This window comes from Trachypithecus francoisi, unplaced genomic scaffold, assembly GCF_009764315.1.
Source record: "Trachypithecus francoisi isolate TF-2019V2 unplaced genomic scaffold, Tfra_2.0 Lachesis_group11, whole genome shotgun sequence".
Lineage (NCBI taxonomy): Eukaryota > Metazoa > Chordata > Mammalia > Primates > Cercopithecidae > Trachypithecus > Trachypithecus francoisi.
In genome coordinates this window covers 61,851,133-61,865,034 of record NW_022681456.1, presented here as the reverse complement: position 1 = coordinate 61,865,034, position 13,902 = coordinate 61,851,133, and the positions used below count along the sequence as shown (strand labels likewise).

The 13,902-nt window shown below is 38.1% G+C and overlaps 1 protein-coding gene across 1 annotated transcript in view; it reads left to right on the top strand.

Annotated features, from left to right (window-relative positions):
• TPH2 (tryptophan hydroxylase 2) overlaps nt 1-9,423 on the top strand; it is a 97,356-nt gene extending 87,933 nt beyond the window's left edge. The window contains exons 10-11 of the mRNA XM_033221252.1: nt 8,241-8,374; nt 8,504-9,423. Of these exons, the coding sequence (XP_033077143.1) occupies nt 8,241-8,374; nt 8,504-8,678 (309 nt within the window). The 3' untranslated portion in view covers nt 8,679-9,423. The remainder of the gene's footprint in view (nt 1-8,240; nt 8,375-8,503) is intronic.
• Nucleotides 9,424-13,902: the final 4,479 nt, after the last annotated feature.

Genomic DNA, 13,902 nt, shown 5'->3' with positions numbered 1-13,902 from the left:
GCTTCTTCAAAGTTAATGTGCATTAAAACATGTGTGGACATAAACAATTTGGAAAAATAAACCAAATAAGTATATTATCAGAGAGGTATCTATTATGTGTAATGATGCCTAAAGAATGTGATTTTTTTTGGTTTTAAAATACAATAAAATGGTCATTTTTTTCAGAAATGTTGAGACCTGGAATATTCTGATAATTTAAATATTCTTGCCATTTAAGAATTGCCATTTATACCATGGGGGGATAGCAAGTTTTGGTGAGTTTTAAATGCAGTGTGATATACAATCTAGAATAGTACTGAAAACAATTGAACCTTCCTTTGACTATTCAGACTAAGGTCAGGATTATGGATCATTCTTGAGTTTTTATTTTGAGCATGATTATCCTTATGTAATATAAATGGGAAGTATATAGTTATTGATACTTTTTGGCCATTTGCATTGTTGAGAGATGCAAAGTAATTATAGTTTTATTGAGTCTGGTTATTTGATGACTTCATTCATTCCTCAAACATTTGGTTGAACACCTAGTGCATGTGCTATGGCAGTCACTGGGGATAAAAAGACAAGTAATAATGATGAAGAATGAGAAGAAAGGCCAGGTGCATTGGCTCATGCTTGTAATCTCAGCACTTTGGGAGGCTGAGGTGGGCCGATTACCTGAGGTCAGGAGGTCAAGATTACCCTGGCCAACACGGTAAAACTACACCTCTACAAAAATGCAACAATTAGCCAGGCATGATGGCGGGTACCTGTAATCCCAGCTACTCAGGAGGCTGAGGCAAGAGAATCACTTGAACCCAGGAGGCGGAGGTTGCAGTGAGCCGAGATCATGCCACTGCACTCCAGCCTGGGAACAGGGGAGACTCTGTCTCAAAAAAAAAAAAAAAAAGAAAATAATGATAACAGCCAGAACAAGCATTTAAATATACAATATTTCTGGTGCTTTAGACATATTAACCCATGTAATGCTCATAAGAACCCAGTGAGATAAGGGATATTTTTATCACAGATGAGAAAACGGAGGCATAAAGACATTAGAGAACTTGCCTAAGATCACACAGTTAATAAGTGTTGAGCTGGGCTCAAATCCCAGCCGTCTAGGCTCTAGGATCTGAGCTCCTAACCACTAGGCTGCACTCCCTAGGATCCCTGCCATCGGAGAGTTTACAGTACACTTTAGTGCAAGAGATAAGCAACCAACCACATAATACAAAAAGTGTGACAATGAAAGAAATGTGCCTGGCTCATATTAGGCCATTCCTGAGAAGCCTTCCTGTCAAGGGCCCTGCTGTCCATGGTGATTCTTGAGGGATGGAAAGGGTAAACAAGGAAAGGATGGGGTACACAGATGTGTCACTGGAGGGCCACGTGTGGACCCTCAAGATTCTAGTTGAAATCTGGTCCATTGGAAGAACTGTCTGGGGTTCACTGGAATACAGGATAGTAACATTCAACCTAACAAAAACTTGATGACCTGATGTAATGTGGTAATTTTTTTAAAAACTAAATTCTCAACAAAGAATCTATTTGGTGTTAATCTTAGTGCAGTGGGCAAAGCCCACAGCAACAGCGTGATGTCATATCCCCATAAGACCATGCACTCTATAGAGTGTTTCTTGATTTCCCTGAATAATAGAGTCAGAAAATGATGTAGCTCTTGAGCTGTGTCTATTTACATCCTCCTCAGACGGTTTATAAGTTGCACCAGAAACGAAGGAAACAGATCTCTCTCATGGCCCTGACTTTCCACAGGGCCTTCTGGTCTGGTTAATGAGGCATGTGTGGGCAGCATTAGGATGAATCTGTTGTTTTTGTTCCTACCAGTGTGGACAGAATCATCTGGAAATGGAAATCAGCCAGAAATACGTACCAAGAAGGGCATTGTTCATAGAGTACCTTCTTGCTCTGGTCCATTACTTCCAGTCATTATCGTTCTTCCATTCTCAAATTTCAATACCTCAACATCCCTATGATTGCTATGATTGGACCATTTTTACAGTTCAGAAATACTTTCTATGTGAAATATCTTCTGATTTTTCACAGAGAATATGTAACACAAGATGCTTTCCCTAGCACCTCTTCCCCCACATTCTCCTTGCCCTGCTTGTGAAGGTACCCAGAGCCCTCTCAAAGCACTTCTGAGAACTTTTAATCTTTATTTGAATGAAAAAATGATAGTCCTGGACCCATGTAGGGATAACTTTATTAATAACATTATCATTATTCCTGTGTAAACAAGCGTACAGTTTTGAGTACAGTTACCTTTTGCAGTAAAATATTTTATGCTGTTCCAACTGCAGCCCAAATGTAAGTCCCAGCTACTGGAGGGTTTTGGTGTCATCTTTATAACTTTTTAGATGGAGTTGCCGGAGGTTTTGGTGTCATCTTTATAACTTTTACATAAGTATCCACAATCACCTTCTCTTCTTAAACAGAACATATTCTACACTTTGTGCTATAAGGGGCTAAATTTTCCTGAGGCATAGATGTTGCTCTTTAGAGCTGGCCAAGTACTTCCAAGTGGTATATGTATAGTTCAGATAACTTTCCTTTTTTCCTCTTTTTTTTTGACAATGGAAACTTATTCTTTTTGAAGATAGAAACAAAATAAATATGGAAAAGCTTGTAAAAGGTAGCATAAATCTTATAACCATAAACACCACCTTTTCCCCCACAGCAATGGTTGCCCCTCTTTTATTCTAATGATCTGTTCTGTGGTGTACTTACAGGAATACCAAAAAGTGCATTTGGGTGGGGGCTTTTCCATACCTTTCATCACTGTGGAGAACAATTAACAATGAGCTGAGTCACCTGGAACACTGACTTTAAAGAAAAGTTTGAAAGTAGGATAATTGCTTTACCCACAGTCTAACTTGTGTCTTTCACACTTTTTCTCTTTATCCTGAGTTGATCTAACTATATGTCTATCATTTTTGATTTATTATTTGCTTGCTTATTCATTTATTTTGTTCAACAAACACAAAATTGGTGGTCCAAGATTTCAAGAACTTGGAATGTAGTAGGGAAATTCTAAGAAAGTGATGATATGGATCTTTGTTGAGTCCAATTCTCTTAGAGAAGTGACAGTAAAGTTTTTTCACTTTAGGTGGTGAGGAAATGATTGCTAGTCAATGAATTGGCTGAGTCTTATATCAAAAAGTTAACCCATCTCAAAAGCAAAAGGCAATTTCTACTTTTTCATGAGTAAGGGTAAGGTCTAGATATTTATATCTTTCAGGCCAGAGATTAGATTTTTTTTTTTTTTTTTGCAAGTAGCCTTAACATCCACCCCATAGTAGTTGCTGACATATTACATATAAATACATCTATTTTGCTCTTTGGGTTTTGAAAAAGCTGATGGTTTAAACAGAGTTACTTACGATTTTTTGGCTTTAGTTTTAGGATATCTTGCATGGCAAATTTATTGTGTTGCCTTGATATAGCTATTAATCAGCATTCTCAGAATAGCTTTATATTTAATACAAGCAATTTGTATTTATTACCACTTGCAGCAACTCTGGGAGGTGGTCAGAATTACTGCTAGTCTGTATAGAAGAGGCCCAAGGGCTTTGCAGGTTCTCTGGTGTCATCTGTTTGGTCAGTGGTGTGACTAGAGTAAGGACTCGCTGCTCCTGAGTTCTCACACATTTACCTTGTTCAGATGGCTTTCGAGTCCCTTCCTCCTGCTCTTTCTTCTCATGAAGTTGGTAGTGCTGTTGGTAATGACAGAGTAAATGCTGGATGTTGGGAGCTGGAAATCGTGTCTTTGGTTTTTGTGGAACGATTGCTTGAAGATGGAGGTTGTTCCCTTGGCCCTGCAGCTTATTCAAATTGGTGTAGCCTAATTGCCAATTTAATAAAGTGTAATGCATCATTGTCTAATTTGGTAATGGGGATATAGATGTCACATTGTGCTTGTTTAGCAGGATAAGGCTTTGAGGGAGGCTCGAAAATATTATATAGACACATAATGCATTTATACATATATGTATGTATTTGTTGTTCTTTTGATGTGGGAAAAGATGATTGTGGTGTGAGTGTAGGGTGTTTGCAAATTCTTATTCAGAATCTAGGGCCCAAACTATTCACAAACCTGACTTCACACTTGAGGTTTTTTTTTTTTTTTTTCAACTTTAACCAGTCCTAATATAGATAGTGAGGATCACAGGGTTTGCATCTAGAATAGTTGAGATAATAACTGTCATTGCAAAAGCAGGTGTCTGGGAAGAAGGAAGATTTTAAACTGATGAACCCAGGGCAGGCACTATCATAGTTTAGGACCTGAAAGCCTCAGATCTGGGGCCATTTCATTCTCTATGGGTTTCAGACCCCTGAGGGAGGAGGGCTGCACAAATGGTGGAAGGTTTGGCTGAACACATTTGTACATAAAGCATCATCGCTGGACTGAATTAGTGATGATAACTAAATATACTGAGCACTTCCCATGCCAGGCACTTTGCATCCATTACCTCTTTTAATTTTGACCACAACCCCAGGTTATAGATATGATTATTAGTATTTCCATTTTCCAGATGAATACTCAAATAGGCTTACAGAGGTAAAGTAATTTGCCCAAGGACACGTAGTTAGGTAGAGATGGAGTCAGATTTACACCTCAATTCTTAACCATAAAGACCTGTATTCTTAACCATAAAGACCTGTATTTTTAACTACCTTATAGTATTGTCTACTAATAGTTGGATTCTGGGAATATTAAAAAAACTGGAATGGCAAATAAGTCTTAACTTGTGCACCAAAGTCAATTAATTGGTAGTAACCGCCACTGTGGTGAAGGGTGGGAAGTCCATCCCCAGGCCCAGTGGGAAGGGCTGCTATGGTCAATTTATTGTGGCTGGTGTGGAGGGAGGTAAAGGTGGTATGAGTGCTGTATACTTACAGTCTGTTAAAATTATATTTCAAGAAGAGTCTTAGAATTCATCTAGGTCAATCTTTTCAGTTTATCAAAGATAAAGCTGCTGCCCAACATGGGGTAGTTTCACTCATTTGATATTATACGTCTAGCCTCTGGAGACAGCTACATTTAGAACCCAGGTCCCCTGGTTCCCAGCCCTGTGCCCTTGTCTCTAGCACGATGGAGAAATCCAAAATAGTTCTTTTAGAGAGTGTTCTGAGGAGAGAAGGTGACTCTCAAGCATTCCTGTACTTTAAAAATGGCTTCAAAGTAAAAGATTGTCAACCAGATTCTGTCAGCATTATAAAGCTTCTCTCTGCAGGAAGTTGGATTAATTCTTACAAACTTCAGGATATCAGACTGCTAACATTACAAGATGGAATCACTGCAGAGTTCCCTGGGGACATCAAGTAGTTTGGTTCAATGTTTACAGAGAATCCACTCTGGACATAGAGAAGAGGGTACAATAGCTGCTCCCCAAAATGAGGGGCTTAGAGTGAGACCTGGATAGAAACTGAGAAGCAAACTCAGTTGGACTTCTCCATTGGGCAATAGAAGGTGGAATCAAAGACATGGATGCTATTTTATACCTGTTGGGACACACTGTAGTATTCAGAGATAGGAGACTTCATGGGCTGCATGGATGTTCCTGGAACTCAGCACACAGTCAGCTCATGGTCAGGTAAATGAGGCCATTTATATGGGTGATCATCACTTCATTTGTTGGCTTCATTCACTGGCTGCTCCCGCAACTCCAGGTTCTTGTCATCTCCAGGCTAACCCACGGGTACCATTATTACCCCCGTATTCATTAACAGCCAAACAGCAGCACTGGTCCCATACTCCCTGGGTGGAAAGGTCTCCAGCAGGTAACCAGCATATCACATGCATAGCAGGCTCCTGAGGATAGTCTGCATTTTTGAGAACTTAAGACAATTAACTTCCAGTTTTTCCTTTAAATATTACATTGGCCAAGTGTGATCTATATTGCCTAATGGTCTGTCTCAAATTACACGTGTGTGAACCCACTGTTTTTTCTTGAAATCGGGGGCAGTGTGTCCTGTGCTCTGGGCCTTTTCTTGATCTACTTTAATCCTTTTTAGCTGTTAAAATGACTAAATAAGTATCTGGATATCCAGTGGAATTGTCACAAAATGATTTTTTTTTCCAAAACCACACTGATTTCAGTCTCTGTCGTTGTATACACACCTCTGGAGGCATCCTCTATATATAGTGACTGCTAAGGTTGCTAATGTCTTATAGAAGCAATGGAGACACAAACAGATGAGTTTCACTTCTTTCTTGTGCTTGTCCTTGACCCAGTGAAATGTCTTTAGCTTAGCAAAGATGTCCCAAGGGAGCCATGGCTTTAATGTTCTTACAGCCTGTTCTGCTACCATTCTGACCATGCCCCTGAATGCAGGGATGAGAGAGTAGAAAGATGAACACATTGAGCCAGCCACTGTCCTTCTTTCCATATGTACTGATGGATGAATGGACTATTAGAACAACATAGTACATTAATTGTAACTAGAGTGTATGGATGCAAAGAAAGCTAATTTGAATTCTGAAAATCACGGCAAGCCAATAGGAAGCCAATTTTTGCAGAGAAGCAACAGCTTTCATAAAGGGACATTTTGTTTCTTGAAACTGCGAATTTGTTTCTAAAATTGTGGACAGAATTATTGATCATGTGGAACCAAAATCCCTTGATGTTCACTGCCCTGCGTTGAATCTAGCACAAATGCATTTGCAAGTGTAGTGACCTTCTGCTTATAATGAAGTTGTTCTGTGGGCCAAAAAAAATGAGTTCACGCTGAGAGGCCCTCTGCATTCTGTGATTCATATGTGCATTTATCTGGACAACGGAACTTTGCAGGAAAGCAAATCACATGCAGGGTGCCCTTTCTCTTACATGTCAGTCTTTTGGTTCTCAATTGCATTTTCAAACTTAGGGAACCACAGACTTCTTCATGGAGGGCTATAAATCATTCCATGCATTTTGAAATTGTTGGAGGAATGCACAAAGAATATTGAACAGGAAAGGGTTTTCAGAACTTCTCCAGGGAACTTTAATTGTTAGACACTAAGAAGGTAGAAAAGCACAATGGGTAGAATCCAGAGGCTGGGATAGAGATTGTCTTCAAAATCTTCCAGACCTGGACTAAAGTTACTCAGAGCTGGACTAAAGCCCCAGTTTTCCAACTCTCAGTTCACGGCAGTTTCTGCTACTCCATTTTTTTTCTCTCTGCCTCTCTCTCCCAACTAATTTCCCCCTTAAATTAAGAAAAAGAATCAAAAGGAGTATTTCTCAAAATATAGTTCACAACCACTTATGTCAGAGTCACCTTGGATTCCTTTAAAATGAAGATTTCTGGGTTTCATCCAGACCTGCCAAATGAAATTGAGACCCTGGATATCTGCATTTTCATAAGCTCCTCAGTGATTCTTATGCACATTGCATTTTAGAACCATCAATCTAGGGTCTATAAATAGCCAGGCGGCACATGGCAGGAAATGACCACTAACTTTTAACATCACTGAATTTATCTTGAGAATATAGTCATTCATTGTTCCCTGCTGTTCTTAGTGCCAGTCATGTAGTGAGCTGAACGGAGCTAATGATGGTTCAAAGAGTAATTACACCAGCTTTCCTGTTTTTCTAATACCTGCTCTTGGCATAACTCTAACTATTAGTATGAGCTCCTTTTCTCCTCAGCTGGCAATATGTATCTGCTGTATATTGCTCTGCTGTAGTTGGTGGAAGGTGAATGAATGCTTTGTAAGTATCCTCAAATATACAGGCCCACTCCAGACTCTGTAGATACACAGTACCTGGCCTCAAAATATCCTGCAATGAGTCAACAAATAGTTTAGTCAGAGCCCCAATTACCTCTCCACGCAGATAATTATTACTTCTGCCATTTAAGTGAAATTTTAGTACATTGCTTATAGCAATAAATTTAGGAGCATATTTATGCTGTCCCGGCTTCTATTCATAGCATAGATTTAAAAATCCCATTTCTGTGGGGGTATAACTCTGAACTGTCCTTAAGTATGAATTTGGCTGGTAATAAATTAAATAATACCATAATCTCATTTTCTCCCATAGTACCTAGTACACTTAAAAAAACAAAGCAAACAAACAAACAAAATCCTAGTGTCCCATTTACCCTGCACACAGGAGAGTTCTATATTTCATGACAGACTAGTAACTGAGCAGCTCTGTAGGATTACCGAGCTATCAAATGTGTTGTAAAAATGTGATGTCATGGCACTTTGGAAGTCTCATTACAGAGTTTAACGGGTTTTGTGGTATATTTTGCAGCATGCCCTTTCTGACAAGGCATGTGTGAAAGCCTTTGACCCAAAGACAACTTGCTTACAGGAATGCCTTATCACCACCTTCCAGGAAGCCTACTTTGTTTCAGAAAGTTTTGAAGAAGCCAAAGAAAAGATGAGGTAAACTTTTTTTTTCTCCTACCTAGAGAAAATAACTCTTTATTTTTCTGTCTCTATTCCTTCCTTTTGTCTATCTCTTGTACCAGTGAGGGTTGATCACATCTCTTTCTATTTCTGTTTATTCTGCAGGGACTTTGCAAAGTCAATTACCCGTCCCTTCTCAGTATACTTCAATCCCTACACACAGAGTATTGAAATTCTGAAAGACACTAGAAGTATTGAAAATGTGGTGCAGGACCTTCGCAGCGACTTGAACACAGTGTGTGATGCCTTAAACAAAATGAACCAATATCTGGGGATTTGATGCCTGGAACCAATGTTGTTGCCAGCATGATCTTTTTGCGGCTTAGCAGCAATTCCGTCAGTGTCATATAGCACAAATAACCTTCTGTGTCATGGCTTGGCTAATAAGCATGCAATTCTGTACATCTATACCATCTTGTAACTCACTTGTGTTAATATCTAAAACACCATAAGAAACCCAATGGCAGATAACCACTCATTGTATGAAAGAATGTAATATGTTTAAATGTCTTAAAAAGATTTGACATTCCTGCTTAGTGTCCTTAACCAAACTGCATCTGCTTAAAATTTGTAAACAAATAGCCCTCTTACGAGTCTAACTTAAGCCCTTTTCTTTTTTAGATCTAAGCTTTTCCTCTGTGTTCATTAGCTAAAATGAAAAAAGCAGTGAAGCTATTTCCATTTTCAACAGTATCAGTGTTTTCACAGTGTTATTTGATATAAACCCAGAATTGTAGGAAACTTCTTATCACAATAACAAAAGATTCAATATTCTGTTTCAAAAATTGTTGAGGTAATACAGCATTGGAATGATTTTTAGGTTGAGTATTTACACAATGCAAGAAAAGACCTTTTTACAAATGGAATATGTAGGTTGCATTGACCTTGTAGAACCTGAGTTAGGAAAAGCTTCCTGAAGCATTTTGGAAGATAGTACTTCCAGAAAGGACATTAGGAAAGACCAAACAGTGGGCAACCAGTCTTGGGACTATGAATTTTTTGCTGAAATAAAGTAAATTATCATGCTTAGGAGTTTAAACAATTTTTTTTCTGGTCAGAGGAGAATAAAATCACAGAGCTATAAAGATCATCTCTGATTTCAGAGATATGGAAATTGAGTCACAGAGAAGTTGTGATTTGCCTGAAGCAGCACAGTTAGTTGTGCACTAGCATTCATAGTCCATTGCACTTTCCTTTCGTTTTCCTGATAAATTCGTCCTGGTGTGTGCATGTGTGAATATGTTATTGGAGATGGGAAATAATGCCTATCCAAACTAATGTTTATCAGTAAATAGAACTTGGTTTGTGGTCAAGGGTTGCCAACAGTATATTTGTGGTTTCCCCTCGCAGCTGCACATCAGTCCAGATCTATGGAAGGTTTTCCACTTTCCCAAAGTTTGGGCAACTTTGGGTAAACAGTAGTGACGCAGCACAAATTTTTGGTGGTCTTTGCAGTAAAAGATGACATTAAGTGGTTAAGTGAACAAATAGAAAACTGCTGAGAGTGAACGAATTTCTTTGGATTTCCTCACCGAACATAACTACTGTTCTTCTGATTCTGCATTTGGTAGTAACGAACACTGGACTGGGGAAGGAGGGGGCAAGAAAAACTAGAGAAAAAAAAATGACAAAATAACTTTTAGCAATTTAAAATATTTACTTGAGCAATTTCCAAAGATGTTCTTTTAGTAAGAAGTTACATACAATTTTAAACTAATTCATACTCTTATATGGAGCCCACTAAGGGTCAGAAATCTTTGAACTAAATATATTCAGGAAGAACATGAGAAAGAGCTAAAAGACACATCAGGGAGAGATCAAACTAAAATGAAAAGCCAGATGTTTGAGTGTTGGTTGTCTTAACGATTGAGGATCTTTTATCTCTGAAGCATTCTCAGAACAACTGAATTTTGAGAAATAATTTGGTGGATAGAATGTGAGAGTCACAAAATATAGACGCTATTCGGGGTGAAGGGAATAGTGCCTTGAAAAATTGGTGGTGGAGAAATGAGGAACAAGCTAAACCAAATTTAAAAGATCTAGATTGATCAAGCAGTCATAAATTTTGATAGTTTCATAGATCCGTAAATATATAGCTTCTTATATCTTGCTTTGCTAACTTTAGATGACCCTGAATAAATGACTTATAAATTAGAATCCAGAATCATAATCCAGAATAGCATATCCACAAATTTTCAGAACTGGTTGCTGAATTTTCTCAGAGAAGAAAATTGCCTAAGAAATGCTCAATGTCTGCCTTTGGTGTTATTTTCATAATTTGGTATTGCTTTAGACACAAGTCCTAGAGTCCTGTCATATATATATATTCATTAAGAAACCCCTACAAGTAGCCATGAAGCTTCCCCCTCTAGTCGCATGAGATTAGAGCTTCTTAATTAAATATACTTGAGAGAGAATTATATTTAATTGTAAACAAATTCCCTCAACAAAAATAGCATTTGAGGTGTCTTCTGCTTGGCTTGTAGTGGAATCCAGTTTTCTAATATGTGCAAAATCTATCTTGTTTCAAAAATAGAAGCATTATAAAGTAAATGGGCTTTCCCACAGAGCTTATATAGATATCATACAAGGAAGTGGAATTACTTGATTCTTTGTAGATTTGTTCTCCATTTGGAATAGCAGTAACCGTGGTTTTCCCCCTGTGAAACAATGGAATCACGGTTTTCATTTGTTGTGAGCATTTAACATGCAAATGCCATTACAGCTAATGGTGGGAAAAATCCTATAAAATTTAAAAGCCGTCATAGGAAAAGTGTTGGCAGAAAAATTCCCTGTAAGGAAATAGTGTAACAAAATAATCACAGCCAGCTTCTTGTCATATTTGATACCTGCTCAGTGTAACCATTTATCTCAATTACGCTTCATAACCTAAAGCTAAATTAAATAGATCCAAGGGCAATTATAAATTTAAAGACACTTGCTCACTGTCATCTCACGGTGAGTTGTTACTTTATTATGGCTTTGCTGCTGACTTCTGTAATCAACTAATCAGAAATCAACACAAAATTCCTGGCAGGACCAGGGTGCTTATGCGTCACACTTTGCAAAAGATAGCCAAAATCTGATTAGTCCAGTTTTATTCTTGAAGCATTTTAGTCTATTATGAGTTAGAATAAGGCATATGGTATATTCTTGAATGTTCATTTTATTTGGCATAATAAAAGTATAATAGACTATTTATAAATTATACCTTGTAAGAGTGGGAAAATTTGACCTGAAATTTCTTCTTCTTTTTTTTTTTTTTCCACATTAGTGGTGAAAGTTGTGAGACTCGGGTTTCTGACTTAGTCTCATTTATTTACTGTGTAATTTACAAACGATGCTTTATGGGCATGATATATCTGTGCTTGTCTTGCTTGCTTATAGTAAATGGGCCTGAGCCTAATGATTGTGAAGTATTGCAACATTTACCAACATGAAAAGTCTGCAATGTAAAACAGTGTGCTTTAACGTGAAATCGAATAGAAATACAGAGTTTCATTTTCAAATGGAGTCATGGCTGGCATCACCTCATTTTCTTCATTCGAGAAGGAAAACATTAACACAAGATGTAGTTGTCCTCCAATTCATTTGATCTAATTTTCAACTTCTAAAGAATCAAGCCCTGATGTTTATTCTCACAAACTTGTATTACTTACAATGAAGAAGAAAGCAGTCCAGAGTTTTCTGGTGTGTCTGAGTTTTTTTTTTTTTTTTCTTTTTGGAAAATGATTGTTATGCAAATTGTCATGTTCTGGGGAGAGTCAAGGGAATTAACAATGGGAGACTGCTTCTTGTAATATTAGATTTGCAAATGTTTGAAATAAAACCAGTTCTAGAACATAAAACGGTGATTCTTTATAATGCGACTTGGAGTTTCAAATCATTCATCCAGTTTCTTGGAACATGTCAGGCACAACAATATCAGCATTGTTTTAGACACTGAGGATGTAGTGATGAATAAAGTAGAGGAAAGTTTATACTCACTTTGAATCTACCTTTTAGAGGGAGATACAGGCAAAATAAAACAAAACAAAACAGATTAGTTGAAATCACAGCAAGTTCTATGAAGAAAATAATCAGGATTATTTGATAAAGAGAAATGGGGAGATGGTGTCAGGGGGTCTGGAAAGGCCTTTCTGAGCAGGTGGCATTTGACCAAGAACCAGGGATGAGATGGAGTCAGGCCTGAAGAGGGCCATGGTTAGAGTGCTATCGGAAGAGGAAACAGGAAGGACTGAAGGCTCCAAAGCAGAAATTGGGTTTATGTGTTTGAGGAAGAGACAGATTGTCAGTGGGTGGAATGGAATTATATAAGGGCAGCATGAAAGACAAGGATGAGGTAATAATACAGGGTTCCACAAGAGCTCAGGTGCACTCTCCGTGCAGCGGAAGGTCACTAGAGGAATGTGAGGAAGACAGTAACAAGATCTGATTTACATTTTTTTTCTTTTTTTATTATACTTTAAGTTCTAGGTTACATGTGCACAACGTGCAGGTTTGTTACACATGTATACATGTGCCATGTTGGTGTGCTGCATCCATTAACTTGACAAAAACAAGAAATGGGGAAAGGATTCCTTACTTAATAAATGGTGCTGGGAAAATTGGCTAGCCATTAGTTGATTTACATTTTTAAGAGCTTGCTTAGGCTGCTCTGTGGAAAGGGAGTATAGTGGGGTTAAAGGGTGAGTGTGGGAATAAGAGTAGAAGTAGTGAAACCAATTAGGAGGCCATTGCAATATTGGGGTCTGCAAAATCAATATCTTACTTGATCATGTTGGATGTTGTTAAAAATAGTGGTAATTAAATAAGTTACAAAGTTAAGAGGGTGGGTGTCATCAGATGAAAAACAGAAACTGGAATGAACTGTATCTGGGTTGATTCGCATTTGGCTGGAAAAGAAGGCATCCAAACATACCCTGTGTCTTTCACAAATACTTAAACCTTCCTTTGACAAACATCATGTGAAACTTTTTCTGGCCAGTTTTTAAGGGAGAAAAAGCTAGAATGAAAAGCAAATGCATTTTTGTTTTCTTGTGACTCACAGATATTGACAACAGAAGCAAAAATGACACAGAAAATGAGGTATTATTGCTGAATGTTGGTGGTGCTGACATATAGGGTAATTCGGGGGAAAAAAAAACCTCTCTTACCTCTAGGCAAACTGAATAGTTGTGTTCACTGTTCACTCTGCTATTTCTGTAGGAATAAGCCATATAAATGTTAGTGGATTAGTTAAGTCTATTTCCACTCTTCTCTCTGCCTCCCATCTCCCCAAATGCATAGTTCAGTATTCCAGAAAAGGTTCACCTGCTGTGATTTTGTCCTCTTTCCAAGAAGGATGGGTCTGGTGCAGCAGCTGGAAGTATATTTCCTTCTTTGGGAAGATTGCAGTGAGCCTGATGTTCAACCCAGGGGCATCTGTGGTTATGGTGCCTGCAAACAGCATTCTCATAATCCAGTCGATACAGTTTTTTATAGTTGAACAACAAAAACATCTG